Consider the following 22,182-nt stretch of genomic DNA (forward strand, 5'->3'; position numbering starts at 1 on the left):
ACCATGTCTAAGTTATTACACACATTTTGTCGCATGTGTCCTCTAAATATAAGGTAAGTCATATCTATGAAAAGTAGTTCGTATTACATCTGTGCAGGCTGATCTAGTCTGCGCTGTTCGTTATTTAGCTAGTAAAAATTCAGAGAACATCCCTTTGGTTAAAAAATGGTAATGGTGCCCAAGTTGAATGATGAACGAGTCCATTTGAGAAAATTAGCAGGCTAAAAGTTAAAGTCGCCAAGGAGGTCTTCAGGCACCGTAGAATGTAAACAAGAAAAATAATACCACATATGACTTTATTAAATCAGTTTATGAGAGGTAATGAAAAAAATGTACAAAACATCGCACGACCCCTAGCGCTTGTAAGTATGTTGTTTTTTTTTTTCAGCGAGAAGCACGTGCTGTTGATCATATACACCATATGGCAATTAACAAGGACAAGCATTCACTGACGTGGTACATTTCCGCGTGATCTCCCTAATTCAATTTATGGTTTAGCAAATTCACACATTTTGCATTGATCAGACATCACTGTTTCTGCCTTAGATTGCGTTATCCTTTGGGATCCGTCCAAAATAATCCTGATTTTGTTCTTTTGATAAAGAAACTAGTGATTATATACGGAAGGTGTATTCTATTTTAAACTAGAATGCATGTAAATCTGATAGTTGCTTAGTAATGAGATTTTGTTTCATATCGTTACCTTAGAACTAGATTTTAGATTTGTTGTGGTACAAACAGAACCCTTTCCTAACTTCCTGGCTAAATAACAGAGTGAATTTGCTTGAAGTAAAATATCTTTAAGGGAAAATATCTTAGTTCACATGAATTTTTGTTACATGATCCGTAGTTTGTACAATTAACCAGTCTATAATTAAAAGCTAAATTTTGTTGGATTTCAGTCGAAATTTGAAGTAAAAAGAATTTTTTGTTATTAAATGGTTTGCCCGTTAAGAACAATGGCAGTAAAATTATGTCTAGTAACGGTTATCTACAGCGCTACCTATAAATGGTACAAAATGAAATCTATGTGCCGAAATATCATATTGATCTGCGATCGAACTACTTTCATATTTTCCTGCTTCACTGCTATGATAAAGAAATAATCATATAATTGCTTCTGTCGTTTATGATGGAATGGTTCTCTGATTACGAGTGACTAGGGAGTTTAGGCCGTCATTATGGCCTAAGTAATGTCTTTAGTCCGAGACAACTGCAAAAGTCGAGGCAGCGTGTCATTCATAAAGTGCAAATTGTTTTACAAGTTCTATTTGTGTAAAGTACAAATTTGTATAAAGTACCAATTATTTGTGTAAAGAACCATTTGTCTTTTGTTATTTTACACAAATTTCTTATGTGAAACAAATAATGACTACTGCCACAATAGCACAGGCATGGTCAAAATGCAATATAGAACAAAAAGCTCCAGAGTTATGACCATTAATTTAAAAAAACATGTTGTTTATTCATTAGAGAAAGGACAAAAAAATCCAACATTAGCAGTGAAATTCAACGTGCTCAGCGTCACGTCACAAGCCGAAAATGTGCATTTTTTACTATTTCAGGGGCCATAACTCTGGAAATAGGGGGCGGACTCGGATGAAAAGTAGGAGGTGCGCAAATTCATATCATGGTTAAGACTCTAAAAATGTTTATGGTTGCATGACAATAAACAAACACCACAAAAATGTATATATTGCCCTGGTCCTACATGTTAAGAAACATAACCAAAAATGTATACATTGGCTTTATGCTGAACAAACATCACAAAATTGGCTTGGACAAAAAAACAAACACCACAAAATTGTATATGTTGGCATGATGCCGGCATGATGCCGAACAAACACCACAGAAATATATACATAGGCCTGATCCTCAAAAGAAAACACCACAAAAATGTACATGTAAGCCTAATCCTTAACAAACACCACGAAATATTTTTGTATATTGGCATGATGCTTAACAACCATAAAAATGTATATATTAGCCTGATCCTCAACAAACACCATAAAATGTATATATTAGCCTGATCCTCAACAAACACCATAAAATGTATATATTAGCCTGATCCTTAACAAACACCATAAAAATGTATATATTAGCCTGATCCTCAATAAACACCACAAAAACAAAAATGTACATATTAGTCTGATCCTCAACAAACACCATAAAATGTATATATTAGCCTGATCCTCAACAAACACCATAAAAATGTATATATTAGCCTGATCCTCAACAAACACCATAAAATGTATATATTAACCTGATCCTCAACAAACACCATAAAAATGTATATATTAGCCTGATCCTCAACAAACACCATAAAATGTATATATTAGCCTGATCCTCAACAAACACCACAAAAATGTATATATTAGCCTGATCCTCAACAAACACCACAAAAATGTATATATTAGCCTGATCCTCAACAAACACCACAAAAATGTATACATTAGCCTGATCCTCAACAAACACCACAAAAATGTATATATTAGCCTGATCCTCAACAAACACAACAAAAATGTATACATTAGCCTGATCCTCAACAAACACCACAAAAAATGTATATATTAGCCTGATTCTCAACAAACAGCACAAAAATGTATATATTAGCCTGATCCTAAACAAACACCACAAAAATGTATATATTAACCTGATCCTCAACAAACACCACAAAAATGTATATATTAGTCTGGTCTTTAACAAACACCACAAATTGGCATGATCTTGAACAAACATCTAACAAAATGTATATTGACATGACGCTGAACAACTCCGATTAATTAAGGAAAAAATTGATTCAGAAAGTAGTAGTGAAGAAGTCTAATTTGGCGTGTGCATCATATATTACTCGTACCCGACGACAATCTCAAGAGATCATCTAGTTTCTGAAAGATCTATTGGGCAAGAATTCGTGTAACTATGTGTTTTAAAAATTGAAGTAACTGTATTCTATAAGCATTTAGGCCAGCAGTACAGGGGTGAAATGCACTGCTGGACTGCACAATGTCATATAAAGTTATCTCAACGGAACAGCAAGTTATACCGCACTATTGATCTACACTGTTTGGCGGAACTCATTCTTTGTCCGTAATTTTTCATGCGGCATTATTATGGGTATTACCACAGGCAAATTTGCTAGAAAAAACACCTATTGATTTTTCTTATTCCGAGGGTGTCTGAATAATAGATGATACATTGCCCAAATTTCTACAAGTATTGGATTCATTTCTGGACGAATTGCATGGTGATGTAGTTTAAGTTTATAATACATTTTTGGACTTTTCAGACTAGACTCTTAAGATTTTTATGAATTAATTAAAGCATTTTATAATACCGTATACAAAGCCTAGAAAATTCTGTTGGAAATAGATAACTGTTAAGTCACTTTCTGTAAAAATATTTACATTTTAACAAATATAACAATGGTAAAATCAAAGTCTATATGCAGTCAAAATAACAAAACAATGGTTGAATTGTACACACACTGCAATTTTGCACTTAATAACAGGTTTCGCTCTTTATAACCTTTACAAGCTATATCTTAATTTGTCTTATGAACATCTGATAAATCTGTGAATTTAAAGGCTTTTTAAGGACACGGCCAATCATAGTGGTTACGAGGTGATGATTCTAAATTACTTTTCTCACTGCAAAACTCAAAATTTGTCTGGAACATGTAAAGACTTAGTAATCTTAAATTATATCATGTTTAGATACCAGCCTGTTCTATGTGTTTACTAGTAGATAATATATCCTTCCGCAGGATATATATAGTAGGGAATGAATATCGTAATGTCATAATGATGCAAGAGTACAATGCATGACCTCTTGAATCATAGTGATGCAATGTCTCTGTGATCATAATGATGCAAGTGTACAATGCGTGACCTCTTGAATCATAGTGATGCAATGTCTCTGTGATCATAATGATGCAAGTGTACAATGCGTGACCTCTTGAATCATAATGATGCAATGTCTCTGTGATCATAATGATACAAGTGTACACTGCTGAACCTTTGGATATGAAATATGTAAGATATTTCTCGAAAACGTATATGACATAAAAACCTAACAACTTATGTTAATATAAGATATTCTGTTTACTGTAAGAAATTTACAAAACAATATTCCGATACATTTGATCAACTTGCATTCAAACTTTCTATATCATATTATTATCGTTCGAAATTACATATCACATAAACAAACGGAACTGTACAGTAAATCTGTCATCATCACGCTGAAAACAAATTTACGGACATACCATTTGCATCTTTTTACGCTGTTTGTGAATGTTTTCCCCACGAAGCACGTGCAATTAATCTCATAGATCAGATAGCAATTAATAACGACAAGCACTATCTGAAACAGGGCATTTTCCGGGCTTGTATCTAATTGAATTTCGGTTGAAGACGACATCGCACATCTAGCATTGATTAGACGCTGCAGTCTCTGTCTAATATACGTGCTTCTCCTTCGGGATTGGCATAGATTTCGTTCATCTGTATTATGTTGCATTATCTCGAGAAAAGTGCTTGATTCATAGTTGTAAATTTTACGTTCTTTGTTGCTTTAGTTTACAAACTGAAATTTGCTCATTATTTCACTTATAAGCTATGTTAGTTTATATTATTGCTAGTAATGTGGATGATATGCCTCAAAATAAAATAGCACTGAGTTTGTTTTCGGCATGAAACCTGTTTACAATGGAAATACTTTGTTCAAATTCATTACTGTAGGTTTTTGTGCAAAAAAAAAAAAAAAAAAATACACTATTCAGTCTGCAAGCCCACTAAATTACAATAGTCTATCACCAAATTATTTCATGTTTCTTAAATGTGTCTAAATGATCAGGTTCTAACATTTGCCTACTTTATGCTGCCCCATGAATGTGCCGCAGCTGACGAATTCTTCCAAATATGTTTTTATATTTATTTACTGTGTTACCAGGAGTTACACAACAATAAAATAATCTTTTTCTAAATTGTAAATGGAAATAAATGGAATTTTTTATCTTGTTGAATTTATTTATTATTCGTTATGTTTATTTTGAACCATGAAGAAAGCTCATGTAGCCGAAACGTTGGTGAAAAATAAAGTGGCTTGTTTAAAAAGTTTTTGTAGTTTTGGCTACTTTTGATACTTACATTTTATTACCAATCAGCTATGAATCAAGAATGAAAGAATACATTTCCACATGACCGTTATTGTTATTGATATAGTGTGCATTTGGAGCTTTTCCAAAGATTTCTGTCGGTAATGTTTTCGTTTGCATTTTGGTTTGGTGGTACAATTGATAACATTGTTTGTTGGAAGAACATCCTTCAGCTAACAAGAGCCGCGTTGCTAATTTTAACAGCGCGACGTATTCATGGTGCTCGAGAGGCCTTGCTTCTATCTATGGAGAAACGTCTTTTCTTCGTGGCCATATATCGTCACCATAAAGTGAGAATTAACAACAAGGAGTTTAATTATTAATTAACCTAATTTTGTGTTTAATGGTAGCAAAATCATAGATATTTCGAACCAATGATTGCCATGTAGCCATTGGCTGCAAAAAACTGTTGGCAGTTTAGGGACAGTGGAAATGGAATCTATAAGAATATCCTTAAGAATCATAGTCTGTAGGCTTTGACTATCGGAACGTGTCCGATATTGATATAACTCTTGTATTGTTAAAGTAAATCTAATTTTTATTATATACTTATATCTATTCTGTCAAAATTACGGCTTGTATTTTACAAGCTTTTGTATTGTATGCAGCATGAACTGACATAGCTTTATAAATAGGCACCAAAAATCACACTGAATTCTATTTTAACATCGATAAACATTGAGGATTTCGATCGATAATACAACAGCCGGTAAATAATTGAAAGGTCGTTATAACAGTAGCTAGTTCTGGGATATTGTATTCGGCTATCGTAGATTTTGCAATGTCGGATTACACTCGGTGCTTGCGTGCCTCGTGTGATCCAGAGTGCTTGCGCGCCTCGTGTGATCCCGAGTACTTGTGCGCCTCATGTGATCCGATCCGACCTTGCAAAGAGTACTCGAACGGAATACAGCATCGGTGATGAAGTTTTTATTATCATGACCACATTATCTTTGATAACTTATGTGTTTGTCTCCAGTGGCAATATCTACGACAACGCCTACGGTCCTACAGAAGTCTTTATGAGCTTTAGTCGTCAGGTATTCTTCAGGTAATCTTACAATACGTGTTTGTGAATATTTTTATACAGTTCGATGCTGTTAAGAAATATAGATTTAACAACGAAATGAACTGTGACTTGGAATGAGTGGGTAAAAAGATCTTTAATGATATCTAATTATCTATATTAAAAGAACTGATGGAACAATGATACTGAATACAATTTGCTATAACATTATTTTGATATCGGCTTTTCTATGTTTCACATACTATGATTCTCTGGGCGCCGATTTCGGTAAATTTACTATAAATTGATTCTAGCAGGCCGTTTATCATTATGTTAGATGAAAAACCGTGTAATATAACAAATGTAACGTTTAATCCTTATGACTCACGTCTCGTAAAATATTTTCTTAGCATTTGCTTTAATACACAAATTCTTCTTTCATCTAAACGACAGTTTTCAAAGTATTTTCTACGGTTGCATGAAAATCATATCCCGAAATACACCGATTACTTTCAATAGGGAGCTCATTATAGACGGCGTTTTCTGCTAGTCATGATACATTTCCTTTTATTGTGGTTATGGAAACCATTCAATGTATCTGTATTGCAGACTTCCGGTTAAACATTGTCAGGTAAACAACTTTTTAAACAACTCAGCCTACTCAACCCGTAGCCCACAGCTCCCGGACTAGAGGCATTCAAATTATTACCTATCAGGCACGGATTAAAAGCTAAACTCTTGTTTTATTTCGTTTTATGCTTACAAAGGATTTTCTCACAGATTTTACAAAAACCAAGATCCCATAGAAACAAACACGTGACAGTCAACTAAAATTCCACACCTGTTTTTTTTATATCCCTGTCAGGAGAATAAATAACACTTAAAATAGTACCAAAGGGCGCATAGTGTAAACTACTGATAAACCACCTCATGTAAAAATGTAAGAAGAAACAAAATGTATTCAGCAGCCAGTCCAATACGAAAAATGTCATTAATGTTCCAGAAAAGAAAAACAGGGAGAGAACCAGGCTCAGAGAGCTTTCTGCCATTGAATCTTCCTGCTGTTCCATAAGAGGAAATGCCAGCTATCTTGAAAAGGCTGGTCACCAGATACGAAGCATGCATACGAATAAACGTGTCATAACCCGTTTATATTAAACCTATACAACTGAAGGATTTCCCTGACCAAAATTCTTACGAAGTTTATATTCAAATTGCATTTTTGTCCATATTTTAAGAGACTTTTTATTCAAAAAGTTGATTGTTACTTTCTCCAAGGCTATCTTGATTTTCTTTATCATTTTAATTTGATTTATTTTTGTATTTATTTTACATGTATAAAATATCAACCTTTATATATTTCTGATTGTTAGTACTAATATAACTTTAGCATGAAAGAGTGTCAAATCACATACTCCTTATTTTCCGCCTCGGATAAAGAAATGTGACCAGACCGAGTGTATACTATACGGATCCCGAGGGAGGAAGCTCATATAATAGGGAGAGACGGTAGAGTCTGATCAATGCAAGATGTATGATGTCGTCTAAATTAGGAACTGAAATAGTATTATTCCGTAAGAAGCACAGCACAGTAGAGAGTTTTGGTTTATTGACTGCTTTTCTCTGAGATTAACGTCACGGCCTTATCTTTACATGTCTTCTGTTTATTTATTTCAGTAAACGGATAATTAATTTAAATCAACTGAAAAATACATAATGTATAATATTTATCTATTTATATTGAAGCTAGTAATGCACCAAATTCAAACTGAGAGGCAAATTGTACAAATTTGATTTTAACCTGCTTCTCCTCGAATTGATGCCTTGAAAAGTGTATTTTGTATCTTTTGTTTCGGACATTTCTTTCAATTTATCAATCATGAATCAAGTATTTATTTGAAGAGTATAGGTTAATCAAAAGTATATAAAACCTTTCCGGTCTGCTCTCTTTATGTACAGGATATCTGCAACATTTGCTCTTCCCCTATTAATACGGTAATATATCAAATGTATCATAGATCAAACTAGAATTCTATTAATCATCTATATTTCTTTAAGATGAGTTCACCATTGAGACAAACACAAAACAACAGACACATGCAGAGGTCAGGAGGCGAACAACAATAAAAACAATTTAATGAAATAGACAATGTTGCCACTGACCATACAAAAGATCTTGGTTATAAGATAATGGAACCATGATTAATGAATCCCCATGTATAGCACGTTGATCGAGATATGATCACTAGCAACTTTGTATAGTAACACCCGAGAGGATTTGTTTCCAACGCCGATCCATATCTGTGTTTGTCTCAATTATTTGATAAGATTTTTAAGGTCTTTGCGTCATGCTATTTAAGCATTGCAAAAATAAAACCGTTTTCATTAATTAGAGATTAACGTGTTTAGTATTCTACATAGGTCCTGGTTGTATACACAGTTTTTTTCTATACCTGATAATCACATGTATATGATATCAATAAGCGCCATAAAATAGTTCATGACCTTTGCGTTCAAGAATACAAAAATTCCTTCAAAATACATTTTACCTGAAAAAGTGTGTATTATTTAAAATACCTGTACCATTTAGTAATATGTTATGTAAAACACTGATTCCTGAAGAAATTTATAGCAAAGACTAACGCAATAATTTCGTATTCGTTTCGGTCATATTTCTGTTTAATAAACAACGAAAAAGAGTTTTTGAATCAAATGAGGCTTTGTTAACATTGCTTACTGTGTGAGCAAACGTAAATGCATTGCCAAACTAAAAACCAGCTGTTGCAATTATGTAAACCCAGGAAGGTTGTCTTCGGGCATCCTTTACGTTTTTCACATGATATAGGATAAGCAATGCTATTAAAAAGAAGGGGCTGCCCTTTCGAGCATTTATTCAAATATTCATAATGATTTTATTTTCAAGTCAATTTAGAAATTTATTTTGCTTTCTTGAATGATTTTAAAAGACCTAGATCTAACAGACAATCAGAACATTGTCATTCCCTTCGATAAGGAAGAGTGAAGTCAGTTACAGTCAGTTCCCTGCAAGATTGATATATAAGAGTACAAACTTCTTGTAAACGTAGCCTATGTTTTAATCTCTTTAATCGTTGGCAAATATCTAGGAAACAAGCGTTTAGACCTCATATTTTATTTCACCATACACTATATATTGTTTCGAGACTCTGGGAGTTTCATTTAAATCTATATTGTTAAAAAGCTTGTCCAATATTAAGTATGCCCTGGAATTTGATTGGCAATAGGGAAAATAGTTTAAGTCCGTTTATGGTGGGATTCTAACTGACCTGAGCCCTATTGTCTACTCATATCTCTGACATTTTTTTTCTTTTATAACTCTTTTAAGAGGAAAACGAAAGACGCGGCTTCAAGCTAATCGTTAAAACACATATTATTTTCGCACTGTACGTAATACCATAATGTTGGTAGTATCAACTAGAATAGGAGACATCGTTTATTTTGATTTTCTAAATCAGTTTCATTTTGCCATATTTTATTTTGTATCACAGATATTATCAACTGAATTAGCCTTTCTGATACATTTCCAGCAATGAGAAGAAACAGCAAAGGCATTTTATCAAGAGCTCCGGAAATGAGCATTTAATGGATAAAATTAAATAAACCAGCCAATGCAATTATAAGTAATAAAATACTGGTCATAATAGAGATATACGGTGTTCCGACAGAACAATCGTACTGTCATACTGCCGACCCCTGCAGTAGTATTAACACTATTACGATTACACGATCCGACAGGATGATAACATGAAGCGACAACACGATGCAACAACACGATTGCGTTGTCGTAACATCGCCCGCAACTCTGCAGTGGTCGACAGTACAATAGCACGCTATACCTGTCGGAACACCGTATGTGTAACATTCTTATAAATGGTAGCAACAACAGAATTTACATATATGTCATCCATAAGCAGTCATTCATTCATGTGGAAGATGTGCCAATAGTAAAGAGTATACGCATATATGTTTCGTAAGGCTATTTGCTATATAATTATTAACATGAATATTTTAGAGTTTTTCATATTTTACGAGTGTTAGGAATTTCCCAGGCAGGGATAACTTTCATTCACACTGTCCAGTAATTTTGGAAAATGATGGGGTTCGCTGCGCGCCATAAATCGGTTTACACTCCCCAGTGGTGGTTTTGCTACTGACAGTTCAAAGGTCGTGCCCCCATGGAGCTCATTTGCTTGCTTGTATTCTTTAATAGTTTTATTTTGTCTTCTAGCATAAACTCATTTCGAATATTTGCATATACCTACATGTACTGTTACAGTATTTCGTTTCGGGTATTCTGCTAATCGAGGTTAATTTAGAATAAAAATACAATTTGGAAATTAGCTAACTGGCGGCTTAACGCAAGTGTACTTTAAGTTCAAACAGAACAAAATCTGACCACACATGTACTATTGTTCTTCTAAATAACCTAATATTGTACTGTATGTCCTAACATAGCACACGGGCATCCTCGCCATACGCTGTAACAGATAGTTTTCAACCAAGCATTGAAAAGAAAAACTTTGAATAAATATCACAGAACATAACCTATTTAACTATGAAAACGGAACCAATAAAATCACAGTTGATTTACTTTCCTTCATGCCCAATATAATATAATGCAATGAGATAAACTGCAACAAGCACGTAAAAGAGCGACTGATCAATCTGAGTAGTCTGTGTTCAGACACTATATTTCGTTCAAAGAAGATAACTCCTGAGGCAAACCAAGTTGCGTGCACATAAATAAACATTTCAGTCAGAAAGATCCCGCTAAAAACTGCATTCAGAAAGTGGTTGTCTCAATTAATTATCATCTGGTATATTAGATCAATAGCACGTTCAACATGAAAATATTGGTAAACACTGATAAATTTTGCAAAAATAGTGTCTAAAACTTGTATTCGCATGCCTTTTCATTAAGTTTGACATTTCATTATTCTGTGTTTTATTACACTTTCCGAGATGGTATACTAGTTAATTATTTTCAAGATGTCACATTCCTCAAAATATTGGGTATCGAGGAGTGTAAATGATTATTATTTTATTTTGGTATATTATATTAGCAATATTTTTAATCGCAGCACATGTCATAATTGTTGATTTGAGGTGAAAAATTCTTTACTATCCGTAAGATGTGAGCGTATGTATACTAAGCTTATTTATCATTGTTAGGCACCTATAGCCCATATGGACAAAATTTCCAGGAGATTATTAGTAATGCTTAGTAGCAAAAGGCAAAAAGTGCAAGATACCAACCAAACACTTCCATAGTTCCTTAGTGCTCCAAGGGTAAAAGCATCCAAATATACGGGACTCTCATCCTAATCTTAGTAATTTTAGTTGGAGGCGGGAGCCCGAACTCACGATCCTGGTCTCGTAGTCAGATATCTGAGGGAGACGTCAATATAATTTATATTCTGTCTCATTCCTATTCGTTGGTTGAGTGATCCCGTAGGAGATTTCCTGTGAGACACCAGTAGGTCCGCAGGATTTCAATGAGGATGTGTAAAACAATGACCGTATGTCGTGATGCATACCAATTCAGCAATTAAAATATATCCCAAACAGAGATATATCATTGTATAAAGTCACTGTTTGGAGATCAAATGCGAAGGAATTATATCAAGAGGTGCAGTATTAATTTAATCAAGATAAAATCACTGTTTCCTATATACATGTATAATCTTACACGATATCAAAGATAGACGACATCGACCAGTTATTTGCTTGGTTGGTGTATTTATTTTCAGCTCGCCGCTATGACGATTGACGTTATGACGTACTATTTTGACGTATAAAAAGTAATGTTTTTGCATATTAAAGTTAAAGCGCAGTTATTTTGTTTGGTTGTTTAAGGTCGTGTTTAAATGTGATATTATTATTGACTGCAATCATTAATTAAAAACTGACGATCTGTTGCAGATTCTAGTAAGAACTTTGTTATAGTGTACACATATTAAATAGACACGATGTCAAAAAGCACGGAAATTATAAATAAATTATATAACCATATAAAGGAAATAGTTTCATAAAATAAATGCAAAGATCATATAAATTTTCTTGTTTCTATCAAAGAAATATTTTTTCTTGGGTAAATCAAACTGGGGAATAAAGTCATTTATGAAATGTAAGTTATGATAATTTAACGTTACTTTGTTTACTGTTTACATGTGATGTCTAAAATGATAACAAATGGTCCGCTAGAATCAATCTGTAGCAAAATCACCAAAAATGGCGCCTGGGGAATCGTGTTTTTGGCTCGACTGAAAATGCCTCCTCTGTGTTTGTTTTAGGCTATTCGCTTGATGTTTCTTGTAGTTTGCGTTTTGCTTAATTTGTCTTTTGTGCTTTTTTCTCTTTAATCTTATTTAGTTTTGTATGCATTTAACTCGGACAGCAGTGAATCCGTTCTTGTAAGTCGTTTTTCAAGCCAAAGTTTGTTTTTGCTCCTTAGCACAGACAATCGAGTATGGTTGCTGAGTTTTGCAAACGTTGTTCTTTCGTTTGGTCGTCTTTTTGTCCGCATAAACGATGTTTGCGTTAATTAGTCGTTTTTCGTCTTTTGATCATATCGTAGTTTCTCCTGCGAAAACACGAAAAGATGATGATTAAGCACGACATTATATTCGCGGGAAACGTGAAGACTTGAACAGCAATTGCTACATGCCAATTGCGGCGCTTTTTAATCTTTTTGTTATTACTGTTTCTTTTTTTTTTTTTTTTTTTTTTTTTTTTTTCGTTACTTCGCCTTTCATGCACAGTTCAAACTCCTCCATGCAAATAAGGGATAGTGAGTTTTGAGGGCAATTTTATTTAGGTAGGTCTCACGAAATGGCTTATTTATATACCTACTACTAGGACAGATCTCCATTTTTGTACACGTTTTCCATAATACGCTAAAAAGTATTACATATATATTCTTTATAAAAACATCTACTATGTTCACTGTGTTGTCACAAAATTTAGATTACAAATGTATATCATATTTTGATGAATCATATTAAAACTGATATCAAATAACGAACAAAAATAGAAATGTTCAGAAGTAGTAGTCTGATACATCACGCATACTGACTGCATTGTAAAATTATTATATTAACATGAAATCACGAATGAAATATCACATAAAAAGATGGAAAGACAAAATAGAGTAAATCTGTCAACATCACGCGAAACACAAATTTACAGACATTGCATTTGCACCATTTGTCACTGTTCATGAACGTGTAGTCAACGAAGCAAGTACATTTAATCTCATATATCACAAAGTAATTAATAAAGACAAGCACTGGCGAACAAAAGTTGGGTCTCTTGTAATTAAATTCCAAGATAAGCATGCGCATTGATAGGACACTGCCATCCCTGTCAATTATGTGTGCTTCTCCCACGGGATCTGTGCAACAGTTTGTTATATTAACTAAACCGAAAACAGCACATGATGCAGAAGTGAATATTGCTTAAGTAAAAGTTGAATAAGGACAACTCTGTATTGGTGATTTCACGGATACAGGACTATAATTTAGTAAGATACGTTACTCTCTTAGTCTCACAGTGTTTTGTTAATATTCTGTAATAGGAGATATTTTACTTGCTCACCATTTCGATTTTAAGCTTATAAGTCAGTTTATCATTTTTCCGTGCCCGAATTGTGAAGCTGTTCTACACAACACCTTTCTATTATTGCTGTTATTGTTAATTATCTATATTTCCCTTTTCTAGCATTTTTTTTTTTTTTTTTTTTTTTTTTTTTTTTTTTTTTTTTTTTTTTTGCAGTAAAGCGCAAGATGTTACTTTATTAGTCAATAAAATAAGTGCAATTTATCACTTCAAACTATTCTACACTCATGTTATTAATTTTTAATATACATTTCGATAGAACACTGAAAACGTTTAAAGTAAGATTGCTTGTAGATATTCATGTTTTTATTATTTTATAATAACCCCTGTTGTAGGACTCGGCGTTGTTATATTTCCTGGTACTTTGGGTACATTTCACTTTTACAACGGTAGAATTCCAAATATCAAAACGAAAACGTTATGTTCTTTAGATCTTTAAATGTTTCAATCTACACAATGCATATATTGATTTTTTTATTGTATTTGTGCTCAAATCAGCTTCCTAGCCATTTCGATAAAAAAAATATAATAGAAGACTTTCTTTCAAACTTTTCTAATATTGCAATTAGGCATCATTCTTAATTGTTTTGACGTGGTGGTAAGAAAGTTTTGAGTTTTGAATATAACAACCCAATGTTGAAAGCGAAACAAGAAATATCTTTGAAAACATGGTAGGCGGATGTTGAAATCTCATGATTTCCTCGATTCATGTTTCCCGCGCTTCTGTCATTTGTCGTGTAAAGCGGTAATAACAATATTTTGTAGAAAAATAAAACCGTGGCTAAAATGAACCTGGTATGGACGTCGAATTAATTTCTGATAGAAATATACTTTTTAAAAATGACTAACTACATATATTTATATTTACACCAATAATATGTAGGTGAACCAGTGTTATCGCCAAAGTAGCATTTTCAGGTCAACACATTTACACACTCACAATGATAAGGTTTTGGAATACAATTAAGATGCGTCTTTCAAAATGTCTCATTTGTTGTATTATTGGTCTATTTTGTTTGTATTTGAAACCGGTACAGGCAAATAACAAAGCAATATTCGCGACAACTGAAGCTGACAATGAAATGTTTTACTCACTCTTAAAACGGATAGAACTTCTTGAACGCAGGAATGGGGAAACGGAGAAGAAAATGGAACAACTGGCACACGATTTTGAAACAAAGGAAAGGTTACTGACGGATCGAATTGCTGAACTGGAAAAAATAAATGACTTAAGAAACAGTGATGATAACGATAACTCCAACGTTCCAGACAAACGTCATGACATGCTACAAGATGATGAACAAGACAAGGGCGGAAACATCGAAGAAAAACCTGAGCCGAAACAAACTCGCATAAACAAGTTAGGTAATACAATTTAGCCTTTTACCGTTATCTCCGCCATGAAAGGATGTTCCACACGTTTGATTAACGGGAAGTGACATCATTTATTAGGAAAACCAAAATAAATACCTAGAAGCCGTTATACGGGTAACATGTATTTTGCCAGAAATTTATTTTACCCCATGTATTCAGGGTTAAACAGTCAGTGCTTATATGTTTCTTAAGAATGATTCTGACACAGCATAGGTTTTGATACAAAATAATTCAATAATACATGTACTAACGTAAAATAAGCTTCTGTTTATATTTGATGCATTGTAAGAGTTCAAGCAAATGGATAAATACATTTTATTTTTGACTATTCTACCAACTGTAAATTGTAAGTAAACGGATAGAATTTTGTGCGTTTACACAAGAATAAACCACATTGCGACTAGAGCGATTCGTGGAGTTGCTAGAAGTCTAAATTGGTTTATACCGGACTAGAGATTCAATCCTTTTGGAATTCCAGTTTGATATTCGCAATGTTTATGTGTGCATTTTGCATTTCAGGTTCGATACAACGACGTGCTACTGTTGAGTCAGAAGCGGCTTTCTTTGCGACGGTCACACCGCATGATGTAGACCATTTAGGTCAGAATCAGAACATCGTCTTTGATAACGCAGTAACCAACATCGGCAATGCTTATCATACTAACCATGGAATATTCACAGCCCCTGCGGACGGCACGTATGTATTTTGTGCTACTGTTGCTGGACGCCAGTATGCGGGTCAACAAGATTACTATGCACATTTTGACGTAAATGGTAGAGTCCTCGCTAGATTCATCACACACCCTCAAGAGCAATCAACGCAAACGATTGTTGTTCAGCTTCAAGCGGGCGATGATGTCTCTATCAAAAACGACAGAGCAGACGATGGAATTCTTGGAGACAAATACTCTTCATTTGCCGGATTCTTGCTTTTTCAGAACTTCGATTCTTCCACAAATATTCTTGGAAAATAAAATGTTACAACATTTAATGTTCTCTGTATTACCTGTGTTTATTCATAATTTGCATTTGTGGACAGCCAAACACATAATATGTCGATCTTTGTACTTGCCGCTTTTGTTATCGTCCAGTATTCAAATTAAAACATACAGGATGTAATTTGTCTTGATTTCATTAAATGAGTTGAATAAAATAATAAAACGTGAATTCCTGTCTAACATTTTGTCTTTTTTATTTTGATTCAACGAGTTAAATAAATTCAAAATAGAAAGACAAAAATGCAATATTCATTTCATATCACATGTCTTATAAGAAAATTACCGAAAGGGCAATGTGAAAAGTGAAAACAATAGAACAGCGGTTAGCTGTGTGTTGTGGGCTTAGACGGTGGTACGCACCAGTATCGGGTCTGGGACAAAATAAAATATGGCCAGACTGATAAAACCCTTGTTTTCATCCTATATGAGTCCAAAATGAAAATATATGTTGTGAAATACTGACACCACCCCCCCCCCCCCCCCCCCCCCCCCCCCCCCCCCAAAATATGTCTACTGAAGGCCAGATAGGTAGTGTGTGCAATTGTCTAGAGAATTTATTTCACAACGTCCCGGGAAGTGAACCCATTGCTCGCAGGCTCGATTCTCGAGATTCTGGCCTTCAGTAGACATAAGTATCTTTTGAAGGTGGCTCATATTTCACTATATATTTTTCATTTTTGGACTCATTTAGGATGAAAACAAAGGTTTATATCAGTCTGGCCATAATTTTGTCCCAGGTCCGATACTGGTTGACAGTAAAGTGAATATACGTCTGAATAAGAGACCTCTACTTTAAAAGGAAGATACACCAAGGGGCATAATTCATTCAAATACACAAATTTGATTGTTACATCACATGCAGATGATGATGATAAAGATATATTTTGAGTCTCAATTTATTATCTTATATAGAGCCAAAGTTATGTCCAGAAAACGAAGTTTGTAGAAAAAATAAGTATAAAAGGGGCATAATTCGGTCAAAAGTACAAATCAGAGTTATGGGGATTGTTACCACACATGCAGATGATGATGATGATGATACATTTTAAGTTTCAAGTCTTTATTTTATATTGCATTAAAGTAGTATCCAAAAAGCGAAAACACAAAAGGGGCATAAAAACAGAAGTAGAGCTATGGGGTATGTAGCCACACATGCAGATGATTATAAACAAATACTTTTATTGTCAAGTCATTATCTTTTAAAGGACAAATGATATGTCTATAAACGAAGCTTTCGAAAAAAATTAACATGAAAATAATTCAAAGTATAAATCCTTGGTGACCTTGACCTTGGGTATAATGAGCCCAGCCCCTACTCATACTTTGTTTGTTGGACAATGTTTATGTGAACTTACAGTATGATATAAGCAAAAGTAACAAAGATATGACAGGAAAACAAAGGTTGCCTAAATACTTTAACCGTAAAAATAACCTAAGTATAAGACCTTAGTGACCTTGACGTTGGATATAATGGGCCCAGTCCCTATACATACTTTGTCTGTATGCTGGACAATGTTTATGTAAAGTTACAGTGACATATAAGCAATAGTAACAAAGATATGACAGAAAAACAAAGGTTGCCGAAAAAGCTTTAACCTTAAAAAAACTACGTATAACAGCTTGGTGACATTGGCCTTGGGTATAATAGGCTCAGCCCCTATACATACTTTGTTTGCATACTGGACAATGTTTATGTAAAGTTACAGTAATAAATAAGCAATATTTAGTAACAAAGATATGACAGAATAATAAAGGTTGCCGAAAAACTTTAACCAAGAAGGATTACGCCGACGCCGACGCCGACGCCGGGGCGAGTAGTATAGCCCCCCTATTTTCCGAATATTGGAGCTAAAAATGTTGAAAAAAAAATTGTAGAAATGGGGGAAATCCATGGAGTTTCGTCAAGTAAAAAGTGACAATTCTGGATATATGTTAGGAACATGTCGGGCCTTCATATTTACAAAGAAGACGTTCAATGTATTCTATATAGCCATATGAAACTAGTCCGACCGAATGGTGCAATGTTTTTGACGATTCAAGATGGCTTCATCAAGTTTGGTAGAAGGTCAACTTAGGAAAGTATCTCTAAAATGTTTTTTTTTTTTGTTGTTGTTTTTTTCAATTAGGTCAGTCAATTCTGACGAAAGGACTTTCAAAAGTTTCCTGTAGCCTACTATAGATACATGAGTTTCCTGTACCATAAATACATACGTTTCTCGTATTATAAATACATACACGAGAAAGTGGCCATACCCTTTGGGATCCATGTTTTTGACACAAAATGAACAGGTTTATGAGCTTTGACAGTAATATTCATTAGGTTTAAAATAGTACACACTGTATATACATGTATAGACTTTACGCATTTTAAATATGTACTACCACTAAAGAAACTGTCTGTTTTGTCATAAAGTTATTACCGGTAAGCCATGCAAACTTTATAGAATAGATTAGAGATAGTACCTACGTTTTTCAAATCATAGGTTTGAAGTTAAAAAGCTTTGAAATGAAGACAAATGTCCATAAATTTCTCCAAAAACAGAAATATAGACAATATTTTAACCAGAAGTGCGGACTTGTGAGCATTTAATATTTTCATGTTAACGAAAATTTTGTGATCAAGGAAATGTAACTCTTCTAGAACATGGAGAGCATAAACATCAAAGGGACATAATATAGTCAATATTTTCTAATTGGGTGCATTTGATTTAACATTCAACTTCGATCTGGATTGCTAAATAATGATCCATGATACTGTGTGCTAAAAATTTAGAACACCTGGAACAGTCTATTAACAGCAAAACTATGCTTTAGCAGAATCAAAATAGTTAAGCTCTAACTGGGACTCGAACCCAGGACCTCTCACACCTAAGGCAGACACTCTACCACTTCCCTATAACAGCAGTAGCTAATAGCTATGCAGTTTAATTGCTGGATTACATTGCGTGAACTGGAACAATAATCGGTGAACTCCGGATTATCGGCGTACTCACTTTGTTACCTAACGGCAATTTTTGTGTAAAGAAAAAATATAATCTAAAGCTGCCAACGTCATAATCGGCCAAATCTGCCCAAATTTCTCTGACGTGTTGTTCAGAGTATGAACTTACTAACTGGTAGTACCAGTGAAATATTACTTACACTGAATCTTTTATATGTGCCCTTTTTGCAGCTGTCGAACAGCAAAGACGGTGAGTTTTGTCCAAATATAAGTAATTATTTTACCAGTTTTGAGAGGATTTCAATTGATGAGAAATTACAGTTACAAACTAAATACCTTTCTGCAACACATGGAGTCATTGGCATTCACTGTCAATCAGTATTATGACTAAGATCGACTGTCATTCATTCATTTCAAAGTTTCATATAGACAGAGTCCGTTGTTTACATTTTTATCGTAACCGGTGCACTTGTAAAAATCACTTTAGTTTGAAAAATCAAAGTATGCGAAGAGCTATGGTACGGTCTCTAAATAGATTTACAATACACAATAAAAAAATATAACTGAGAAAAAAACTTTAAGAAAGATATTCAGTTAAACTTGTCCTAATGGTACCCTGTATCAAGCAGCCACTTGCCTTATACAGTCAGCCAGATGACTTTCTAAGTAGACATTATTTTCAAATTCCCACCTGTCGTAAGCAGCCATCTGTCGTAAGCAGTCACCTGTCTTAAGCAACCACAAATGCATCACTCCCTTGACTGGCTGCTTAACCCAGGTTTGACGGTATTGTCGTATTAGAGTGCTTATATTACAATAACTAAAGCATATAAGTCGAAGAACATTCTTATAAAATACGTTCTGCTATAAATCAATTTGTCGTAATGTTAAATGTTATAATTATTGATATAGTCGATCATATGACGGCATTCTCTGGGCGCCGAATTCAGTAATTTCGTTATACATTGGTTCTAACAGGTAATTTATCTTAACTTGAAGTTTCTGTCTATGTAATAAAACGAATGTAACGTTTAATCATTACCCCCTAAATACTCATAAAAATATTTTATCCTTGTGTTTTATTTACTCTAAGGACAGTTTCTTTGATTGCTTCAAGAATCTAATGTACAAATATTTTTCCACCAAACAGACAATCAATATAATGTTAAAGTCATGGTTCATGGCTCTATTTGTTTGAAGAAAGACAAGCATTGTATATGTTGCGATAGTCAACGGTTGACGTGCAGACTGATAAGGAACATTATGACGTCAATCATGACGTCAAAACGCCGCATGATGCCCGGTTAACTATTCATAAAATCCATTCTTTGCCTTCTGTGAAATACATGTTACATGAAACGTCGAAATTAATAACAGCTGATCGTGCTTAGCTCAATAGGTATGGATCTACGGATCGCGTGGTAATGAGTTCAAAGCCCTAGCGAAGCGTATCTTCTCTGTGACGGTTTGTGTGTGAAATCATTCGTCCTCCACCACTGATTCATTTGAGATCACTCCCCCTCCCTTTCCTCTCTAACTCCCACACTATTCCTCTCTCTCCCAACTCCCCACTCTCACTCCTCTCTTACTCAAAACTTCCCACTCTCTCACACCACCCCCACTCTCAAACCCTCTCACTCCATCCCCTCTTTCACTCCATTCCCACTCTCGCATCTCTCATTCCACCCCTTCCCTCTCATACCACTACACCCCCTCTCATACCACTACACCCCCTCTCACACTACTCCACCGCCTCTCTCACTCACTCAACCCCCACCTCTCTCCTATCTTACTCCCCCAAACAAAAAAAGGGCTTAAAGTAAAAAAAATGTGACCGTGTGAACACATACACGCATCACTGGCACGTCCCCTTCTCGAACGAAAAAGGGGACAAAAAACTTGTCAACCTACCTGTACCTTTTTTAAGTACAGGTCATCGGCCAACAATGTTTGAGCCCAGATATCTTCCAAGGGTTTATATATCACAGCTTTGATAACTGTTCGACGGGCAGGGTCGTCAATTTGTTTTAAGTTTTGACATTTAAAAACAAAATTGTTTATATTATATGTTGGCAAATATAATTCTGCTTAATATTTTTTGCATTTTAAACAGGTTCATTTAGACTTTTTAGTAATTCGAATATCATAGAAACGTTTTGAAAACGTAATCCAATTGATGCGCTGTTAAAAGGCAGATTTCGTTGTATATGTTGAATGACTTTGTGTGTAATGATTGCTTGAGGGTACATGGCGGTTGAATAGAGTAAGACTGCGTTTCAAAGGGTGTCGATGGATAATTATTTATTTGCTCAAACGGTTTTGTCATTCACAAAACTGTTTATATTGTTATCTTATCCCATGCATCAACAGTATTTCAGTCATGTAACTACGAGCAGTTAACCTAACCAGTGTTCCTGGATTCTGTACCAGTACAAACCTGTTCTCCGCAAGTAACTGCCAACTTCCCCACATGAATCAAAGGTGAAGGACTAATGATTTCAGACTAATGATTTCAGACACAATGTCGTTTATCAAATAGTCACGGAGAACAATGCGCCCCGCCCGAGGATCGAACTCGCGACCCCACGATCCGTAGACCAACGCTCTTACCTACTGAGCTAAGCGGGCGGGCTAAAATTCATCTTTAAACACATTACAAATATAACATTCGATTTGATCTACTCCGCCTTCCTAACTCTTTATTTAATCTAGGTGATGGAAGTTGCAATAAATAAATAAATAAATAAATGAACGAACAGTAACGCTGATATTATGAAATATAGGAAATAACACTTATTTAAAATTACATATTGTTATGTTATTATGAAATGATGTAAAATACAGCATGCCAGTTTCTTAATAATATTTGCATATTTTGACGTCTATGTTTTAAAGCACGTTATAAAATCTTTCGAATATGGACACCATATAATATACAGCATGTTGGATTACGATTGTGAAAAGTTTCGTCGAAACCTACAATGTAGAAAAAAAAAAGATGAAGAAATTATTTAAAAAAATGTCCTCAAAATTGTGTTCCCATAGACTC

At 34.4% G+C, this 22,182-nt stretch overlaps 1 protein-coding gene across 1 annotated transcript; it reads left to right on the top strand.

The window, feature by feature from the left end:
• The first annotated feature begins 14,775 nt into the window (after nucleotides 1-14,775).
• Nucleotides 14,776-16,300, top strand: LOC123555669 (uncharacterized). Its single transcript, XM_045346260.2, has 2 exons — nucleotides 14,776-15,185; nucleotides 15,714-16,300. Exons 1-2 carry the CDS (start codon nucleotides 14,789-14,791, stop codon nucleotides 16,166-16,168), a joined length of 852 nt encoding a protein of 283 aa, XP_045202195.2. The 5' UTR covers nucleotides 14,776-14,788; the 3' UTR covers nucleotides 16,169-16,300.
• The last annotated feature ends 5,882 nt before the right edge of the window (nucleotides 16,301-22,182 follow it).

This window comes from Mercenaria mercenaria, chromosome 7 (genome assembly GCF_021730395.1).
Source record: "Mercenaria mercenaria strain notata chromosome 7, MADL_Memer_1, whole genome shotgun sequence".
NCBI classification, from domain to species: Eukaryota; Metazoa; Mollusca; class Bivalvia; order Venerida; family Veneridae; genus Mercenaria; species Mercenaria mercenaria.